Below are 22,337 nucleotides of genomic sequence, written 5' to 3'. Positions count from 1 at the left end.
TTGTCCTGATGATATGAGGTTTTGTGCATTTGAAGGAGCTAAATGGAAAAATGAGAAAATAAAGTAAGTTTCAAAAATTCTTCAAAATTGATTTCTCACTAGTTAAAAACAGTGAAAAATTATACTGTTGAATTATTATCAGTAGTTTGTGAAAATATTGTATTGCAGTTTAAATCAATTGATTAACTCACCAGTGACTGCAGTAATGCTGACTCCACTGCTTCTGACGTTCTCAAACACAGAGTAGAGAGTGAATGTGTATTGAGTTCCAGCAGTGAGAGATGAGACTGTTTGATTCACTGGTCCATTTCCAGCTGGTGCACTGATGCTTGTCTCTGTACCATTAAACTGGAGAACAAAGCTGACATTGTTGTTGACTTTATTCCACTGCAGAGTGATGCTGGTTTCATTTTGTCCTGATGATATGAGGTTTTGTGCATTTGAAGGAGCTAAATGGAAAAATGAGAAAATAAAGTAAGTTTCAAAAATTCTTCAAAATTGATTTCTCACTAGTTAAAAACAGTCAAAAATTATACTGTTGAATTATTATCAGTAGTTTGTGAAAATATTGTATTGCAGTTTAAATCAATTGATTAACTTACCAGTGACTGCAGTAATGCTGACTCCACTGCTTCTGACGTTCTCAAACACAGAGTAGAGAGTGAATGTGTATTGAGTTCCAGCAGTGAGAGATGAGACTGTTTGATTCACTGGTCCATTTCCAGCTGGTGCACTGATGCTTGTCTCTGTACCATTAAACTGGAGAACAAAGCTGACATTGTTGTTGACTTTATTCCACTGCAGAGTGATGCTGGTTTCATTTTGTCCTGATGATATGAGGTTTTGTGCATTTGAAGGAGCTAAATGGAAAAATGAGAAAATAAAGTAAGTTTCAAAAATTCTTCAAAATTGATTTCTAACTAGTTAAAAACAGTAAAAAATTATACTGTTGAATTATTATCAGTAGTTTGTGAAAATATTGTATTGCAGTTTTAATCAATTGATTAACTCACCAGTGACTGCAGTAATGCTGACTCCACTGCTTCTGACGTTCTCAAACACAGAGTAGAGAGTGAATGTGTATTGAGTTCCAGCAGTGAGAGATGAGACTGTTTGATTCACTGGTCCATTTCCAGCTGGTGCACTGATGCTTGTCTCTGTACCATTAAACTGGAGAACAAAGCTGACATTGTTGTTGACTTTATTCCACTGCAGAGTGATGCTGGTTTCATTTTGTCCTGATGATATGAGGTTTTGTGCATTTGAAGGAGCTAAATGGAAAAATGAGAAAATAAAGTAAGTTTCAAAAATTCTTCAAAATTGATTTCTCACTAGTTAAAAACAGTCAAAAATTATACTGTTGAATTATTATCAGTAGTTTGTGAAAACATTGAATTGCATTTTAAATCAATTGATTAACTCACCAGTGACTGCAGTAATGCTGACTCCACTGCTTCTGACGTTCTCAAACACAGAGTAGAGAGTGAATGTGTATTGAGTTCCAGCAGTGAGAGATGAGACTGTTTGATTCACTGGTCCATTTCCAGCTGGTGCACTGATGCTTGTCTCTGTACCATTAAACTGGAGAACAAAGCTGACATTGTTGTTGACTTTATTCCACTGCAGAGTGATGCTGGTTTCATTTTGTCCTGATGATATGAGGTTTTGTGCATTTGAAGGAGCTAAATGGAAAAATGAGAAAATAAAGTAAGTTTCAAAAATTCTTCAAAATTGATTTCTCACTAGTTAAAAACAGTAAAAAATTATACTGTTGAATTATTATCAGTAGTTTGTGAAAACATTGTATTGCAGTTTAAATCAATTGATTAACTCACCAGTGACTGCAGTAATGGTGACTCCACTGCTTCTGACGTTCTCAAACACAGAGTAGAGAGTGAATGTGTATTGAGTTCCAGCAGTGAGAGATGAGACTGTTTGATTCACTGGTCCATTTCCAGCTGGTGCACTGATGCTCATCTCTGTACCATTAAACTGGAGAACAAAGCTGACATTGTTGTTGACTTTATTCCACTGCAGAGTGATGCTGGTTTCATTTTGTCCTGATGATATGAGGTTTTGTGCATTTGAAGGAACTAAATGGAAAAATGAGAAAATAAAGTAAGTTTCAAAAATTCTTCAAAATTGATTTCTAACTAGTTAAAAACAGTAAAAAATTATACTGTTGAATTATTATCAGTAGTTTGTGAAAATATTGTATTGCAGTTTAAATCAATTGATTAACTCACCAGTGACTGCAGTAATGCTGACTCCACTGCTTCTGACGTTCTCAAACACAGAGTAGAGAGTGAATGTGTATTGAGTTCCAGCAGTGAGAGATGAGACTGTTTGATTCACTGGTCCATTTCCAGCTGGTGCACTGATGCTTGTCTCTGTACCATTAAACTGGAGAACAAAGCTGACATTGTTGTTGACTTTATTCCACTGCAGAGTGATGCTGGTTTCATTTTGTCCTGATGATATGAGGTTTTGTGCATTTGAAGGAGCTAAATGGAAAAATGAGAAAATAAAGTAAGTTTCAAAAATTCTTCAAAATTGATTTCTCACTAGTTAAAAACAGTCAAAAATTATACTGTTGAATTATTATCAGTAGTTTGTGACAACATTGTATTGCAGTTTAAATCAATTGATTAACTTACCAGTGACTGCAGTAATGCTGACTCCACTGCTTCTGACGTTCTCAAACACAGAGTAGAGAGTGAATGTGTATTGAGTTCCAGCAGTGAGAGATGAGACTGTTTGATTCACTGGTCCATTTCCAGCTGGTGCACTGATGCTTGTCTCTGTACCATTAAACTGGAGAACAAAGCTGACATTGTTGTTGACTTTATTCCACTGCAGAGTGATGCTGGTTTCATTTTGTCCTGATGATATGAGGTTTTGTGCATTTGAAGGAGCTAAATGGAAAAATGAGAAAATAAAGTAAGTTTCAAAAATTCTTCAAAATTGATTTCTCACTAGTTAAAAACAGTCAAAAATTATACTGTTGAATTATTATCAGTAGTTTGTGAAAACATTGAATTGCATTTTAAATCAATTGATTAAGTCACCAGTGACTGCAGTAATGCTGACTCCACTGCTTCTGACGTTCTCAAACACAGAGTAGAGAGTGAATGTGTATTGAGTTCCAGCAGTGAGAGATGAGACTGTTTGATTCACTGGTCCATTTCCAGCTGGTGCACTGATGCTTGTCTCTGTACCATTAAACTGGAGAACAAAGCTGACATTGTTGTTGACTTTATTCCACTGCAGAGTGATGCTGGTTTCATTTTGTCCTGATGATATGAGGTTTTGTGCATTTGAAGGAGCTAAATGGAAAAATGAGAAAATAAAGTAAGTTTCAAAAATTCTTCAAAATTGATTTCTCACTAGTTAAAAACAGTCAAAAATTATACTGTTGAATTATTATCAGTAGTTTGTGACAACATTGTATTGCAGTTTAAATCAATTGATTAACTTACCAGTGACTGCAGTAATGCTGACTCCACTGCTTCTGACGTTCTCAAACACAGAGTAGAGAGTGAATGTGTATTGAGTTCCAGCAGTGAGAGATGAGACTGTTTGATTCACTGGTCCATTTCCAGCTGGTGCACTGATGCTTGTCTCTGTACCATTAAACTGGAGAACAAAGCTGACATTGTTGTTGACTTTATTCCACTGCAGAGTGATGCTGGTTTCATTTTGTCCTGATGATATGAGGTTTTGTGCATTTGAAGGAGCTAAATGGAAAAATGAGAAAATAAAGTAAGTTTCAAAAATTGTTCCAAATTGATTTCTCACTAGTTAAAAACAGTCAAAAATTATACTGTTGAATTATTATCAGTAGTTTGTGACAACATTGTATTGCAGTTTAAATCAATTGATTAACTCACCAGTGACTGCAGTAATGCTGACTCCACTGCTTCTGACGTTCTCAAACACAGAGTAGAGAGTGAATGTGTATTGAGTTCCAGCAGTGAGAGATGAGACTGTTTGATTCACTGGTCCATTTCCAGCTGGTGCACTGATGCTTGTCTCTGTACCATTAAACTGGAGAACAAAGCTGACATTGTTGTTGACTTTATTCCACTGCAGAGTGATGCTGGTTTCATTTTGTCCTGATGATATGAGGTTTTGTGCATTTGAAGGAGCTAAATGGAAAAATGAGAAAATAAAGTAAGTTTCAAAAATTCTTCAAAATATATTTCTCACTAGTTAAAAACAATAGAAAATTATACTGTTGAATTATTATCAGTAGTTTGTGAAAACATTTTATTGCAGTTTAAATCAATTGATTAACTCACCAGTGACTGTAGTAATGCTGACTCCACTGCTTCTGATGTTCTCAAACACAGAGTAGAGAGTGAATGTGTATTGAGTTCCAGCAGTGAGAGATGAGACTGTGTGATTCACTGGTCCATTTCCAGCTGGTGCACTGATGCTTGTCTCTGTACCATTAAACTGGAGAACAAAGCTGACATTGTTGTTGACTTTATTCCACTGCAGAGTGATGCTGGTTTCATTTTGTCCTGATGATATGAGGTTTTGTGCATTTGAAGGAGCTAAATGGAAAAATGAGAAAATAAAGTAAGTTTCAAAAATTCTTCAAAATTGATTTCTCACTAGTTAAAAACAATAGAAAATTATACTGTTGAATTATTATCAGTAGTTTGTGAAAACATTTTATTGCAGTTTAAATCAATTGATTAACTCACCAGTGACTGCAGTAATGCTGACTCCACTGCTTCTGACGTTCTCAAACACAGAGTAGAGAGTGAATGTGTATTGAGTTCCAGCAGTGAGAGATGAGACTGTTTGATTCACTGGTCCATTTCCAGCTGGTGCACTGATGCTTGTCTCTGTACCATTAAACTGGAGAACAAAGCTGACATTGTTGTTGACTTTATTCCACTGCAGAGTGATGCTGGTTTCATTTTGTCCTGATGATATGAGGTTTTGTGCATTTGAAGGAGCTAAATGGAAAAATGAGAAAATAAAGTAAGTTTCAAAAATTCTTCAAAATTGATTTCTCACTAGTTAAAAACAGTCAAAAATTATACTGTTGAATTATTATCAGTAGTTTGTGAAAACATTGTATTGCAGTTTAAATCAATTGATTAACTCACCAGTGACTGCAGTAATGCTGACTCCACTGCTTCTGACGTTCTCAAACACAGAGTAGAGAGTGAATGTGTATTGAGTTCCAGCAGTGAGAGATGAGACTGTTTGATTCACTGGTCCATTTCCAGCTGGTGCACTGATGCTTGTCTCTGTACCATTAAACTGGAGAACAAAGCTGACATTGTTGTTGACTTTATTCCACTGCAGAGTGATGCTGGTTTCATTTTGTCCTGATGATATGAGGTTTTGTGCATTTGAAGGAGCTAAATGGAAAAATGAGAAAATAAAGTAAGTTTCAAAAATTCTTCAAAATTGATTTCTCACTAGTTAAAAACAGTCAAAAATTATACTGTTGAATTATTATCAGTAGTTTGTGAAAACATTGAATTGCATTTTAAATCAATTGATTAAGTCACCAGTGACTGCAGTAATGCTGACTCCACTGCTTCTGACGTTCTCAAACACAGAGTAGAGAGTGAATGTGTATTGAGTTCCAGCAGTGAGAGATGAGACTGTTTGATTCACTGGTCCATTTCCAGCTGGTGCACTGATGCTTGTCTCTGTACCATTAAACTGGAGAACAAAGCTGACATTGTTGTTGACTTTATTCCACTGCAGAGTGATGCTGGTTTCATTTTGTCCTGATGATATGAGGTTTTGTGCATTTGAAGGAGCTAAATGGAAAAATGAGAAAATAAAGTAAGTTTCAAAAATTCTTCAAAATTGATTTCTAACTAGTTAAAAACAGTAAAAAATTATACTGTTGAATTATTATCAGTAGTTTGTGAAAATATTGTATTGCAGTTTAAATCAATTGATTAACTCACCAGTGACTGCAGTAATGCTGACTCCACTGCTTCTGACGTTCTCAAACACAGAGTAGAGAGTGAATGTGTATTGAGTTCCAGCAGTGAGAGATGAGACTGTTTGATTCACTGGTCCATTTCCAGCTGGTGCACTGATGCTTGTCTCTGTACCATTAAACTGGAGAACAAAGCTGACATTGTTGTTGACTTTATTCCACTGCAGAGTGATGCTGGTTTCATTTTGTCCTGATGATATGAGGTTTTGTGCATTTGAAGGAGCTAAATGGAAAAATGAGAAAATAAAGTAAGTTTCAAAAATTCTTCAAAATTGATTTCTCACTAGTTAAAAACAGTGAAAAATTATACTGTTGAATTATTATCAGTAGTTTGTGAAAATATTGTATTGCAGTTTAAATCAATTGATTAACTCACCAGTGACTGCAGTAATGCTGACTCCACTGCTTCTGACGTTCTCAAACACAGAGTAGAGAGTGAATGTGTATTGAGTTCCAGCAGTGAGAGATGAGACTGTTTGATTCACTGGTCCATTTCCAGCTGGTGCACTGATGCTTGTCTCTGTACCATTAAACTGGAGAACAAAGCTGACATTGTTGTTGACTTTATTCCACTGCAGAGTGATGCTGGTTTCATTTTGTCCTGATGATATGAGGTTTTGTGCATTTGAAGGAGCTAAATGGAAAAATGAGAAAATAAAGTAAGTTTCAAAAATTCTTCAAAATATATTTCTCACTAGTTAAAAACAATAGAAAATTATACTGTTGAATTATTATCAGTAGTTTGTGAAAACATTTTATTGCAGTTTAAATCAATTGATTAACTCACCAGTGACTGTAGTAATGCTGACTCCACTGCTTCTGATGTTCTCAAACACAGAGTAGAGAGTGAATGTGTATTGAGTTCCAGCAGTGAGAGATGAGACTGTGTGATTCACTGGTCCATTTCCAGCTGGTGCACTGATGCTTGTCTCTGTACCATTAAACTGGAGAACAAAGCTGACATTGTTGTTGACTTTATTCCACTGCAGAGTGATGCTGGTTTCATTTTGTCCTGATGATATGAGGTTTTGTGCATTTGAAGGAGCTAAATGGAAAAATGAGAAAATAAAGTAAGTTTCAAAAATTCTTCAAAATTGATTTCTCACTAGTTAAAAACAATAGAAAATTATACTGTTGAATTATTATCAGTAGTTTGTGAAAACATTTTATTGCAGTTTAAATCAATTGATTAACTCACCAGTGACTGTAGTAATGCTGACTCCACTGCTTCTGACGTTCTCAAACACAGAGTAGAGAGTGAATGTGTATTGAGTTCCAGCAGTGAGAGATGAGACTGTTTGATTCACTGGTCCATTTCCAGCTGGTGCACTGATGCTTGTCTCTGTACCATTAAACTGGAGAACAAAGCTGACATTGTTGTTGACTTTATTCCACTGCAGAGTGATGCTGGTTTCATTTTGTCCTGATGATATGAGGTTTTGTGCATTTGAAGGAGCTAAATGGAAAAATGAGAAAATAAAGTAAGTTTCAAAAATTCTTCAAAATTGATTTCTCACTAGTTAAAAACAATAGAAAATTATACTGTTGAATTATTATCAGTAGTTTGTGAAAACATTGTATTGCAGTTTAAATCAATTGATTAACTCACCAGTGACTGCAGTAATGCTGACTCCACTGCTTCTGACGTTCTCAAACACAGAGTAGAGAGTGAATGTGTATTGAGTTCCAGCAGTGAGAGATGAGACTGTTTGATTCACTGGTCCATTTCCAGCTGGTGCACTGATGCTTGTCTCTGTACCATTAAACTGGAGAACAAAGCTGACATTGTTGTTGACTTTATTCCACTGCAGAGTGATGCTGGTTTCATTTTGTCCTGATGATATGAGGTTTTGTGCATTTGAAGGAGCTAAATGGAAAAATGAGAAAATAAAGTAAGTTTCAAAAATTCTTCAAAATTGATTTCTCACTAGTTAAAAACAGTCAAAAATTATACTGTTGAATTATTATCAGTAGTTTGTGACAACATTGTATTGCAGTTTAAATCAATTGATTAACTTACCAGTGACTGCAGTAATGCTGACTCCACTGCTTCTGACGTTCTCAAACACAGAGTAGAGAGTGAATGTGTATTGAGTTCCAGCAGTGAGAGATGAGACTGTTTGATTCACTGGTCCATTTCCAGCTGGTGCACTGATGCTTGTCTCTGTACCATTAAACTGGAGAACAAAGCTGACATTGTTGTTGACTTTATTCCACTGCAGAGTGATGCTGGTTTCATTTTGTCCTGATGATATGAGGTTTTGTGCATTTGAAGGAGCTAAATGGAAAAATGAGAAAATAAAGTAAGTTTCAAAAATTCTTCAAAATTGATTTCTCACTAGTTAAAAACAGTCAAAAATTATACTGTTGAATTATTATCAGTAGTTTGTGAAAACATTGAATTACATTTTAAATCAATTGATTAAGTCACCAGTGACTGCAGTAATGCTGACTCCACTGCTTCTGACGTTCTCAAACACAGAGTAGAGAGTGAATGTGTATTGAGTTCCAGCAGTGAGAGATGAGACTGTTTGATTCACTGGTCCATTTCCAGCTGGTGCACTGATGCTTGTCTCTGTACCATTAAACTGGAGAACAAAGCTGACATTGTTGTTGACTTTATTCCACTGCAGAGTGATGCTGGTTTCATTTTGTCCTGATGATATGAGGTTTTGTGCATTTGAAGGAGCTAAATGGAAAAATGAGAAAATAAAGTAAGTTTCAAAAATTCTTCAAAATTGATTTCTCACTAGTTAAAAACAGTCAAAAATTATACTGTTGAATTATTATCAGTAGTTTGTGACAACATTGTATTGCAGTTTAAATCAATTGATTAACTTACCAGTGACTGCAGTAATGCTGACTCCACTGCTTCTGACGTTCTCAAACACAGAGTAGAGAGTGAATGTGTATTGAGTTCCAGCAGTGAGAGATGAGACTGTTTGATTCACTGGTCCATTTCCAGCTGGTGCACTGATGCTTGTCTCTGTACCATTAAACTGGAGAACAAAGCTGACATTGTTGTTGACTTTATTCCACTGCAGAGTGATGCTGGTTTCATTTTGTCCTGATGATATGAGGTTTTGTGCATTTGAAGGAGCTAAATGGAAAAATGAGAAAATAAAGTAAGTTTCAAAAATTGTTCCAAATTGATTTCTCACTAGTTAAAAACAGTCAAAAATTATACTGTTGAATTATTATCAGTAGTTTGTGACAACATTGTATTGCAGTTTAAATCAATTGATTAACTTACCAGTGACTGCAGTAATGCTGACTCCACTGCTTCTGACGTTCTCAAACACAGAGTAGAGAGTGAATGTGTATTGAGTTCCAGCAGTGAGAGATGAGACTGTTTGATTCACTGGTCCATTTCCAGCTGGTGCACTGATGCTTGTCTCTGTACCATTAAACTGGAGAACAAAGCTGACATTGTTGTTGACTTTATTCCACTGCAGAGTGATGCTGGTTTCATTTTGTCCTGATGATATGAGGTTTTGTGCATTTGAAGGAGCTAAATGGAAAAATGAGAAAATAAAGTAAGTTTCAAAAATTCTTCAAAATTGATTTCTAACTAGTTAAAAACAGTAAAAAATTATACTGTTGAATTATTATCAGTAGTTTGTGAAAATATTGTATTGCAGTTTAAATCAATTGATTAACTCACCAGTGACTGCAGTAATGCTGACTCCACTGCTTCTGACGTTCTCAAACACAGAGTAGAGAGTGAATGTGTATTGAGTTCCAGCAGTGAGAGATGAGACTGTTTGATTCACTGGTCCATTTCCAGCTGGTGCACTGATGCTTGTCTCTGTACCATTAAACTGGAGAACAAAGCTGACATTGTTGTTGACTTTATTCCACTGCAGAGTGATGCTGGTTTCATTTTGTCCTGATGATATGAGGTTTTGTGCATTTGAAGGAGCTAAATGGAAAAATGAGAAAATAAAGTAAGTTTCAAAAATTCTTCAAAATTGATTTCTCACTAGTTAAAAACAGTCAAAAATTATACTGTTGAATTATTATCAGTAGTTTGTGAAAACATTGAATTGCATTTTAAATCAATTGATTAACTCACCAGTGACTGCAGTAATGCTGACTCCACTGCTTCTGACGTTCTCAAACACAGAGTAGAGAGTGAATGTGTATTGAGTTCCAGCAGTGAGAGATGAGACTGTTTGATTCACTGGTCCATTTCCAGCTGGTGCACTGATGCTTGTCTCTGTACCATTAAACTGGAGAACAAAGCTGACATTGTTGTTGACTTTATTCCACTGCAGAGTGATGCTGGTTTCATTTTGTCCTGATGATATGAGGTTTTGTGCATTTGAAGGAGCTAAATGGAAAAATGAGAAAATAAAGTAAGTTTCAAAAATTCTTCAAAATATATTTCTCACTAGTTAAAAACAATAGAAAATTATACTGTTGAATTATTATCAGTAGTTTGTGAAAACATTTTATTGCAGTTTAAATCAATTGATTAACTCACCAGTGACTGTAGTAATGCTGACTCCACTGCTTCTGATGTTCTCAAACACAGAGTAGAGAGTGAATGTGTATTGAGTTCCAGCAGTGAGAGATGAGACTGTGTGATTCACTGGTCCATTTCCAGCTGGTGCACTGATGCTTGTCTCTGTACCATTAAACTGGAGAACAAAGCTGACATTGTTGTTGACTTTATTCCACTGCAGAGTGATGCTGGTTTCATTTTGTCCTGATGATATGAGGTTTTGTGCATTTGAAGGAGCTAAATGGAAAAATGAGAAAATAAAGTAAGTTTCAAAAATTCTTCAAAATTGATTTCTCACTAGTTAAAAACAATAGAAAATTATACTGTTGAATTATTATCAGTAGTTTGTGAAAACATTTTATTGCAGTTTAAATCAATTGATTAACTCACCAGCGACTGTAGTAATGCTGACTCCACTGCTTCTGACGTTCTCAAACACAGAGTAGAGAGTGAATGTGTATTGAGTTCCAGCAGTGAGAGATGAGACTGTTTGATTCACTGGTCCATTTCCAGCTGGTGCACTGATGCTTGTCTCTGTACCATTAAACTGGAGAACAAAGCTGACATTGTTGTTGACTTTATTCCACTGCAGAGTGATGCTGGTTTCATTTTGTCCTGATGATATGAGGTTTTGTGCATTTGAAGGAGCTAAATGGAAAAATGAGAAAATAAAGTAAGTTTCAAAAATTCTTCAAAATTGATTTCTCACTAGTTAAAAACAGTCAAAAATTATACTGTTGAATTATTATCAGTAGTTTGTGAAAACATTGTATTGCAGTTTAAATCAATTGATTAACTCACCAGTGACTGCAGTAATGCTGACTCCACTGCTTCTGACGTTCTCAAACACAGAGTAGAGAGTGAATGTGTATTGAGTTCCAGCAGTGAGAGATGAGACTGTTTGATTCACTGGTCCATTTCCAGCTGGTGCACTGATGCTTGTCTCTGTACCATTAAACTGGAGAACAAAGCTGACATTGTTGTTGACTTTATTCCACTGCAGAGTGATGCTGGTTTCATTTTGTCCTGATGATATGAGGTTTTGTGCATTTGAAGGAGCTAAATGGAAAAATGAGAAAATAAAGTAAGTTTCAAAAATTCTTCAAAATTGATTTCTCACTAGTTAAAAACAATAGAAAATTATACTGTTGAATTATTATCAGTAGTTTGTGAAAACATTTTATTGCAGTTTAAATCAATTGATTAACTCACCAGTGACTGTAGTAATGCTGACTCCACTGCTTCTGACGTTCTCAAACACAGAGTAGAGAGTGAATGTGTATTGAGTTCCAGCAGTGAGAGATGAGACTGTTTGATTCACTGGTCCATTTCCAGCTGGTGCACTGATGCTCGTCTCTGTACCATTAAACTGGAGAACAAAGCTGACATTGTTGTTGACTTTATTCCACTGCAGAGTGATGCTGGTTTCATTTTGTCCTGATGATATGAGGTTTTGTGCATTTGAAGGAGCTAAATGGAAAAATGAGAAAATAAAGTAAGTTTCAAAAATTCTTCAAAATTGATTTCTAACTAGTTAAAAACAGTAAAAAATTATACTGTTGAATTATTATCAGTAGTTTGTGAAAATATTGTATTGCAGTTTAAATCAATTGATTAACTCACCAGTGACTGCAGTAATGCTGACTCCACTGCTTCTGACGTTCTCAAACACAGAGTAGAGAGTGAATGTGTATTGAGTTCCAGCAGTGAGAGATGAGACTGTTTGATTCACTGGTCCATTTCCAGCTGGTGCACTGATGCTTGTCTCTGTACCATTAAACTGGAGAACAAAGCTGACATTGTTGTTGACTTTATTCCACTGCAGAGTGATGCTGGTTTCATTTTGTCCTGATGATATGAGGTTTTGTGCATTTGAAGGAGCTAAATGGAAAAATGAGAAAATAAAGTAAGTTTCAAAAATTCTTCAAAATTGATTTCTCACTAGTTAAAAACAGTCAAAAATTATACTGTTGAATTATTATCAGTAGTTTGTGAAAATATTGTATTGCAGTTTAAATCAATTGATTAACTCACCAGTGACTGCAGTAATGCTGACTCCACTGCTTCTGACGTTCTCAAACACAGAGTAGAGAGTGAATGTGTATTGAGTTCCAGCAGTGAGAGATGAGACTGTTTGATTCACTGGTCCATTTCCAGCTGGTGCACTGATGCTTGTCTCTGTACCATTAAACTGGAGAACAAAGCTGACATTGTTGTTGACTTTATTCCACTGCAGAGTGATGCTGGTTTCATTTTGTCCTGATGATATGAGGTTTTGTGCATTTGAAGGAGCTAAATGGAAAAATGAGAAAATAAAGTAAGTTTCAAAAATTGTTCCAAATTGATTTCTCACTAGTTAAAAACAGTAAAAAATTATACTGTTGAATTATTATCAGTAGTTTGTGAAAACATTGTATTGCAGTTTAAATCAATTGATTATCTTACCAGTTACTGCAGTAATGCTGACTCCACTGCTTCTGACGTTCTCAAACACAGAGTAGAGAGTGAATGTGTATTGAGTTCCAGCAGTGAGAGATGAGACTGTTTGATTCACTGGTCCATTTCCAGCTGGTGCACTGATGCTTGTCTCTGTACCATTAAACTGGAGAACAAAGCTGACATTGTTGTTGACTTTATTCCACTGCAGAGTGATGCTGGTTTCATTTTGTCCTGATGATATGAGGTTTTGTGCATTTGAAGGAGCTAAATGGAAAAATGAGAAAATAAAGTAAGTTTCAAAAATTCTTCAAAATTGATTTCTAACTAGTTAAAAACAGTAAAAAATTATACTGTTGAATTATTATCAGTAGTTTGTGAAAATATTGTATTGCAGTTTAAATCAATTGATTAACTCACCAGTGACTGCAGTAATGCTGACTCCACTGCTTCTGACGTTCTCAAACACAGAGTAGAGAGTGAATGTGTATTGAGTTCCAGCAGTGAGAGATGAGACTGTTTGATTCACTGGTCCATTTCCAGCTGGTGCACTGATGCTTGTCTCTGTACCATTAAACTGGAGAACAAAGCTGACATTGTTGTTGACTTTATTCCACTGCAGAGTGATGCTGGTTTCATTTTGTCCTGATGATATGAGGTTTTGTGCATTTGAAGGAGCTAAATGGAAAAATGAGAAAATAAAGTAAGTTTCAAAAATTCTTCAAAATTGATTTCTCACTAGTTAAAAACAGTAAAAAATTATACTGTTGAATTATTATCAGTAGTTTGTGACAACATTGTATTGCAGTTTAAATCAATTGATTAACTTACCAGTGACTGCAGTAATGCTGACTCCACTGCTTCTGACGTTCTCAAACACAGAGTAGAGAGTGAATGTGTATTGAGTTGCAGCAGTGAGAGCTGAGACTGTTTGATTCACTGGTCCATTTCCAGCTGGTGCACTGATGCTTGTCTCTGTACCATTAAACTGGAGAACAAAGCTGACATTGTTGTTGACTTTATTCCACTGCAGAGTGATGCTGGTTTCATTTTGTCCTGATGATATGAGGTTTTGTGCATTTGAAGGAGCTAAATGGAAAAATGAGAAAATAAAGTAAGTTTCAAAAATTCTTCAAAATTGATTTCTCACTAGTTAAAAACAGTCAAAAATTATACTGTTGAATTATTATCAGTAGTTTGTGAAAACATTGAATTGCATTTTAAATCAATTGATTAAGTCACCAGTGACTGCAGTAATGCTGACTCCACTGCTTCTGACGTTCTCAAACACAGAGTAGAGAGTGAATGTGTATTGAGTTCCAGCAGTGAGAGATGAGACAGTGTGAATTACTGGTCCATTTCCAGCTGGTGCACTGATGCTTGTCTCTGTACCATTAAACTGGAGAACAAAGCTGACATTGTTGTCGACTTTATTCCACTGCAGAGTGATGCTGGTTTCATTTTGTCCTGATGATATGAGGTTTTGTGCATTTGAAGGAGCTAAATGGAAAAATGAGAAAATAAAGTAAGTTTCAAAAATTCTTCAAAGTTGATTTCTAACTAGTTAAAAACAGTAAAACATTATATTCTTGAATTATTTGTGAAAACATTGTATTGCAGTTTAAATCAACCGATTAACTCACCAGTGACTGCAGTAATGCTGACTCCACTGCTTCTGACGTTCTCAAACACAGAGTAGAGAGTGAATGTGTATTGAGTTCCAGCAGTGAGAGATGAGACAGTGTGAATTACTGGTCCATTTCCAGCTGGTGCACTGATGCTTGTCTCTGTACCATTAAACTGGAGAACAAAGCTGACATTGTTGTTGACTTTATTCCACTGCAGAGTGATGCTGGTTTCCGTTTGTCCTGTTAGACTGAACATTACTGTCATGGCAGAAATCATAGAAAGTCACAACATTTATTTTGCCCATTAATGATTTCAAAGACAATGCAGTAAAAAGTAAGCAATTCTTTGAAGTATTGACTGACATAACCATTTAAGTTAAAATACACTTTTGAATCAGTTTTTAATTTACACTTGTACCTAAGTTCTTGCCACTTGCATACTCACAGCAGATGATATTCCTCATTAATAATAATTTAAGACATGTGGTTAGTGCCTTTATTTTTATATAATCTTATATAATAAAATCTGTATACTGTATTTTCACTATATTTAGCTGGGATCTTGGCTTCGCATAAACAAAAAGTAACAACAATAAGTACATTTTTAAATTTTTTTATGCAGAACTTAACATCTATGTAGGATGTGAGAGTAGAAATTAGATCTATTACTTGTCGTAAAACAGATTGATGAAAAGCTGTTGGAGCACAATTCATCCAACCATCGTCCTGAGTCACTGAAATCTGCAGCAACACACTGCTCATTTCCAGAGTCTGGTTGCCCAGTGGCCCAGAATTGAAACAGAGAGTCACTCCCATCAGACCACACCTTTTGCCGATACAGACCAATCCACACAAAGCTTCCATTTGCTGTGACTTTGATCTTGTCATTTTCTGTCTGATTTCGTATACTGTAAGAAGGCATGCAGAACTTTGAATACAGAGTTTAAACAATAGACATCTAAGCATCTAACATATAGTTTCACACACTTATTTTTCATCACTTATGTATCTTATTATGTTCTTTTGGAAACATAGTACCTTATGTGACAATTCAAGGATTTAGTGACACACTGAAAGTTAAACACTTTATGATAAATTAATTTTAATAATTCAACATTTACATCTTGTAGGTAAAGAGACATCATTGAATGTGTAGTGCAACCTCAATTGAAATGAATGAAAAGGCCATCGTGTCTGCATCTCATTTTCATGACTTCATAATCTTAGAAACTAATATTATTTCTTGTAGTCGTCAATAGCGATGGATGAATCCTGTACCTGGGTAGATCAACATAATTGTTCCTGCAGAAACTCTGAGCATCAGTCCAGTTCATAGGCAAATTAACCTTAACAAAGGATTCTTGACCATTTATTGTACCTGGAAATATATGGAAGAAGAGAAGAAATACAACATGTCAGAATGGATATCTGTAAAATCTCTAATAAGTGTTGTGTTCATTGAGAAAAAAAAGTGATCTAATTATAGATGTTTTCACAATTGTGGCGAAAAAACATTTCTTGTGCAAACCATCAAAAATATTATGTATAATTCTTATAAACTTACCATTATAGCACACAAAGTTTAGGATGTCGTCACACTCACGGTCATCCCATGTACCATTGTATGGACTCCCACTTAAAAGTGCCACACAGTATTGCTGTCCATTAAGATTGTTGGGCTCATTAGCGTACCAGTTTCTAAATGTTGTCTCTCCTTGACCGTAGAAGCTGCTGTCATTTAGGGACCATCTCCAACTGTTTTCCAGGTCATCATGGAGACCTATCCATGCCTTATCTGTTCAAAAAGATGTTCATTAAATAAAAACAAGACTTTTCAATTCAGAAATAACCACAAACTGTTGTTCTTCTTTAACAAGCCAAAGTATATAATTTTTTAGTTTTATGTAATCCATTTAGATTTCTCAAGATGTTGGGAGTTTGTTTTATATGTATAGTCATATATGTTACATTTATAACACTAGTTTTAAGAGCTTACTTGTGTTTGTTGCAATGCTTCTGACAGCATTAATGTCAGCTGTGCTTTCTATGGTGGCCAGGTCAGTGTAGACATCTCTGCAGTGGCTCTGTGCCTCCGTCCAGTTCAGTGAGGTGCTCACATAGTAGTACTGATGAGTTTGACCAAATGTACCATTAACCAGCGCTCCTGAAATAAAGCATTGTCTTTTATTTTGGTAGTGTTCAATTTAACATTACTGTAAGGTTTCACAGAACTTTGTTCTCCTTTGTGACATTTTTGTTTGGCAGCAACTTTTAAGCAAAAAACAAACAAACAATCAAATAAAATAAATCAAAAATCTCTTTGCAAAGTGCTATTATTGATTCATATTGTTAATATATAGATATTATCATGAATTTATAGCTTTCATCTTTTCTTTTGTATTCATGCTTACCCTTTTGTTCAGTGACAAAATCTTAACTTAAATAAAATACACTCTACAGGAGAACAACATTCACAACTGTTTTTTTTCTTCCCCCCCATATTTAGGGTTTATACAAAAATCCCTGTGTATATAGGTTTCTGGAGCTGTAATTGTTCAGAACAAACAAAAGTACAAACAGGATTAATCAAAAAGATGCACCAACCTATCAACACAAAGATGATCACCGTATAATCCATGAGTTACAACTAAGAAAAGATGAAAAACAGTGTAATTAGTTACATTATTAGCTCATTCAGCCATATTTTGGAATGGATAAATAAAGTGGATATAGATTGTTCTTACCACTATTTTAACTCCCCGTACTTCAGATGTTTCTAAGTGTGCATGCTGCTTAGCACTAACCTGTCGAAAAACTTGTTTAAAGTCTTACCATTGCTCAGTGAGTATTTAAAGATCATGTGAACAGCATAGATAAGATTTAAGGAAGTAAAAGAGAATTCTTTGTGCTGAATCGCTCCATGCCAGTAACAGAAAGTAAAATCTAAAAACATCTAGCCTTATTCTTTACTGCACTGGTCACAGGAAATACAATTTCTTTCCAAAGCAAAGTGTACACATTTTTTGCATATCCAGTGTATCTTTAGAAATATATTTAATTTGAAAATTGGTGGCCTGTTTGATACTTATTTTACCTGCTGTATCACTGGTTGACTTTTATGAATGCTTTGAGTAGCTTTTATCATGAATGTTTAAATGGATTAACATTGCTTCACTACATTTTCACTGAAAAGCATCAAAAATTGCATAAGCAGAGTCATTTTGCAGTTATTTTGCTCATTCTTTTGCCACAAATTCCTAAAGATTTTGTTTTGTGCTTTCAGTCTAATTTTGTGGGAATTACAGTTTTTCTCGATTGCTTAAACACTGTAACCAGGCCTCTAAACTAAAATTGCAAAACCGTAACGCTATTGTTCAAAAAGCTCACCCATTTCCCTGAACTATAAACACTATTCCCTGCTTTGACACATGACTCAAATTTTGTGAACTGTTACTGCAAAACTCTACACACAAATCCCTACATTTTACAGTGCTTACACCATGTAGTCATTTAGAAAGCACTAGCATGCAATAATGTTAACTTAAGTCAGCACAGCTTGAGCTCAATTAGCACACAATTAACCAGGTGGAAACACTAGGAGTCAAAATTTAGCACACACCAATCAGAACCTGCGATGGATAGATAAAAGGGCCAAAGTCAGCTCATTCAGGTTTGAAACAATGGATCCAAAGAGATGCAAAGGAAGAGGACGTGGTGGAGAAAGAGGACATGGTGAAGGAGGAGGACGTGGTGGAGGAAGAGGACATGGTGAAAGAGGAGGACGTGGTGGAAGAGGAGGAGGAGGTGGTCTAGGACAACAGGAAGGTGGTGGAGGAGGAGGGAGAGGTGGAGGAGGAGGAGGACGTGGTGAAGGAGGTGGAGGTGGAGAACGACGGCGACAAGGAAGGGGAAGAGCAAGGGCAAGAAGACAGTCAGTCTCGGATGAAATTCGAGCCACTTTAGTTGACCATGTCCTTGTCCATGGGATGACTATGAGGGAGGCTGGGCAACGAGTACAACCAAATTTGAGTCGCTTCACTGTTGCCTCCATCATCAGAACCTTCAGGGAGGAAAACAGGTAGGTGTACTTGCAGTAAGACTGCTTTGTACAGTAACGTTTAAGTTACTGAACTTATGTGTCTTGAGTTTCAGTATGTTTCCATTATTTGCCTGTAAAATGAATGTGTGACAGTTACAGTAATGAGTGCTTCTATTTTTGTAGCACACAGAGACGACCACCTGGTGGAGGCAGGTTAAGGCTTTTGTCGGAGGAGCAAGAGAGGGAACTTGTAAACATGGTAATTGCAAATAATGTAATCCGCCTGCAAGAGATTCAAAGGAGAGTGATTGAGGATGATCATCTTTTTCGAGGCATAAATGCCGTCAGCCTCTCCACAATTGACCGCATCCTCCGAAAGAATCAATTCCGGATGAAACAGGCATACCGAGTCCCTTTCGAACGAAACTCTGACAGAGTGAAAAACCAACGTGTGGAATATGTTCAGGTATGAGTTTTGATACTGTATAAAGTATTGTGTACCATCACAGCATGGCAGTTTATGCTGCCATTTCAGCACTCTTGAACTGTGGTTCAGGGTACCGACTGACTCTACTGTGTTATGTGTCTTGCAGAGAATCTTTGAGATTGAAGGACGGCCTGTTCCCCATGAAATAATCTTTGTGGATGAGGCAGGTTTTAACCTGACCAAAAGAAGGAAAAGGGGGAGGAACATAATTGGCCATCGGGCTATTGTAAATGTCCCTGGTCAGCGTGGGGGGAATGTCACTATGTGCGCAGCCATCAGCCAACGAGGGGTACTCCACCGCCATGCCGTACTAGGACCCTATAACACTATGCTTCTCCTTGCTTTTCTTGATGGTTTAAGACAACATATGTTCCAGCTGGACTACAGGGAACCAGCACAGCCAGAGCAGCCTCACTACGTTGTTGTGTGGGATAACGTCAGCTTCCATCGCGCTGCTCTGGTTCGTGACTGGTTTACCAATAACCCAAGGTTTTCTAATATCTTTCTGCCTGCATACTCTCCCTTTCTAAACCCGATAGAGGAGTTATTTTCGGCATGGCGGTGGAAAGTGTATGACCGAGAACCTTATGTCCGTGTTCACCTCCTTCAGGCCATGGAAGAGGCCTGCCTAGACATATCAGTAGATGCATGCCAGGGGTGGATCAGGCATGCAAGAGGATTTTACCCCCGCTGCCTGGCCAGGGCCAATATAGCCTGTGATGTGGATGAGATTCTCTGGCCTGACCCAGACCAAAGACAAGATGCTGAGGTGGGATAATGTTTCTGGTGTGTGTTGTACTGTATAGTACATGAATGACAATGTGCCACTGTACATACATTGGTTGCGTCTTTTGTGTTTATCATGTGACAAGGGTTTTGAAGGGGAGAACCATAAGCAACCTATTTGTTTTGGAACTATTGTTTTGAATTAATTGTACCAGTGTGCAAAACTCTATTGTAGTGTGTGTGTTTTTGAGGGCTTGTGTTTGATGTCTGAGGGCAAAGTTTGGTTTTTCAGCAGGAGTGAATAGTTTTGGGTGTAGAGCTTCATTTTGACCTGGAAATAGGATGTTTGGGAAATTGAGTGAGATGTTATGGATTTGTGTTTACTGTTGTGAGGATATGAGGCGTAGTTTCAAGAAATGTGTTTTAGCAATCGAGAAAAACTGTAAATTCTTTAATTTTTAGTGTATTCTACTGTAAAATGAGTTTTAAGAGGAAGAACTTGTTAACAGGAGCAATGGCACTGCCTAACTGAACACATGGGAACTTTTGTTTTTAGTATGATAAAATCTAACGTCCTGCATTTTTGCTCCACTCCACTTCACAGTAATTGTCAAATAGTGTCATTCATCATCCTTTTGTCCTTTTAAAGATTAGCCGATTCCTCCATACCTTGCCTGATTGCTCAGCTATAGTTGTGGGAAACACCAGGCATATCTATACTGTCAGAAATTGCTCTGAGTCTGGAGGACTTTGCTTGCCACTGTCACTTGCCTGCCAACTCTTGGATGTGCTTCTCTCTATTCAGCCTGGAGCTTGCCTTACCCTTCCTCTGCACCGGTTGAGTTTCTAATAAACCTCTTAAACCTGTTTGCAAAGGAATCTGGTTGTTCATGAACATCCAGATTTATTGGCAGTCTTCAACTTCGTTTCACCATAGATAGAATCTGCTTATATCTATACTGGGGGGCGACCGTGGCGCTGGGGGTTGGGAAGCGCATATGTAACCGGAAGGTTGCCGGTCGTTGTGTCCTTGGGCGCGATATGGCAGCCTCGCTTCTGTCAGTCTGCCCCAGGGCAGCTGTGGCTACAACTGTAGCTTGCCTCCACCAGTGTGTGAATGTGAGAGTGAATGAATGATGTAATTGTAAAGCGCTTTGGGTGCCTTGAAAAGCGCTATATAAATCCAATCCGTTAATATACTGTCATGGATCACTGGCACAAAAACACTACTCATGTGAATTTGACTGATAAAGTGGTACCATGTAAAATGATCGTTACATTTCACTTGTACCCTGTCTCCCAAATGTTTGCAGACCTTCTGATAGCTGTGCAGATTTTACTTTCAAGTTTGTATTTTTTAAAAATCCAACTTTTGTGTAGGAAGTCTTGCTGTTTTTGTACACTACATTTAGAAATGCAAACCAATCACTATGGGAACTAAACACAAGACAGAGACTCTGAAGTGCAAAACATCAGTCTCTGCCATGGTTTGAACATTACTCTTTTGCAGTGTGCAACAGTCAGGAACTAGTTTGCCTTTCCCATCTCTATTAGCAACACCGTTCTGTAGTATTTTAAATGGTTAAAGTACATTTTAAAATGTATTACCTCAATATCATAAAAGCACAGTCAGAAAAAAGACAAACAAAACTATTATTGCAAACAAGAATGATCTGACTGACAGAAAGATCTTTCATGTTCTTCTACATCCAAAATCTATATTAGAATTGTGGAAAAATAAAAAATTGAAGTGGTTCCAGTGACTCATTCCAAGTCCAAACCTCAACCCAGCTGGGTCCTCAGTAAAGGTTGAAGTAAAATATGTTATATCATTACTATGTCTAAGAAAAAGAAACACTCCAAATGCCTCTGTTGGTATGCTGTCAAGGTTTATCAGTGCACAGCTACTGCTGGACTCTTTAAAGAGCATTCTTGCGTGTATAGCAATGCAAAAGTATAACAAAATGTTCTGTAACTTGGCACCGGTATCAGGACAGAAAAATCTAAAACATTTTTTCTGCCTTATCTTTTTTTGCTTCACTGCTTTCATACAATGACAGTTTGTTCAAGGTCAACCTCTATTGTCCCTGTGTCTAGCCTTTTTTTAGGTCACATGACATAGGGCTGTGTTATTTCTTTATGCAGTAACAGGTTCCTTCTGGGTAAAATATGTAGTCACAAGCAGTTCTCAGTCCTACAAGAATAAAGCAGGTTATTTAGTCTTTGTGTGACATGGCATCTTACAAGGCATCTGTTTAGGATAACTAACAGGCTTCTCCAGCTCACCTGTGGCAAAAAGATAGACTAAACTCTTGTACATGTCTATAATTCTGCCACACCAGCTGTACAACATCATAGACTATGGTCGTGGGACATTAAACACTTCTAACACTTCATGATAGGAAGTGGCACTGGCCAACCAGTACAAATACACTGGAAACTTCAGGTTATTTGCCCACCCATGGTCCTTGGAAGAACCTTTTCTTTGTTTCCCTCTTCAACATAGAAGTGGGCTTTAGGGCGGGACAGGTGAT

At 36.8% G+C, this 22,337-nt stretch overlaps 2 protein-coding genes across 2 annotated transcripts; one reads left to right on the top strand and one right to left on the bottom strand.

Annotated features, from left to right (window-relative positions):
- Positions 1 to 9,216: 9,216 nt before the first annotated feature.
- Positions 9,217 to 17,189, bottom strand: LOC147336029 (uncharacterized). Its single transcript, XM_086286133.1, has 8 exons — positions 17,156 to 17,189; positions 16,548 to 16,715; positions 16,116 to 16,346; positions 15,830 to 15,929; positions 15,221 to 15,459; positions 14,166 to 14,423; positions 13,344 to 13,601; positions 9,217 to 9,491 (listed from the first exon to the last, which is right to left on the bottom strand). The coding sequence occupies exons 1-8, from the start codon at positions 17,187 to 17,189 to the stop codon at positions 9,217 to 9,219; spliced, it is 1,563 nt and encodes a 520-aa protein (XP_086142259.1).
- A 1,348-nt stretch (positions 17,190 to 18,537) lies between these two features.
- Positions 18,538 to 20,697, top strand: LOC147336028 (uncharacterized). The gene is made up of 4 exons (XM_086286132.1): positions 18,538 to 18,629; positions 18,774 to 19,056; positions 19,184 to 19,793; positions 20,609 to 20,697. Exons 1-4 carry the CDS (start codon positions 18,538 to 18,540, stop codon positions 20,695 to 20,697), a joined length of 1,074 nt encoding a protein of 357 aa, XP_086142258.1.
- The last annotated feature ends 1,640 nt before the right edge of the window (positions 20,698 to 22,337 follow it).

The sequence above is a fragment of the Aulonocara sp. 'chitande type north' Nkhata Bay genome, linkage group LG3 (genome assembly GCF_057382095.1).
Source record: "Aulonocara sp. 'chitande type north' Nkhata Bay isolate Kocher_YH1m ecotype deep benthic linkage group LG3, A_spYH_male_GT1.1, whole genome shotgun sequence".
Classification (NCBI taxonomy): Eukaryota; Metazoa; Chordata; class Actinopteri; order Cichliformes; family Cichlidae; genus Aulonocara; species Aulonocara sp. 'chitande type north' Nkhata Bay.
This window is presented reverse-complemented; position numbering and strand designations above follow the sequence as displayed.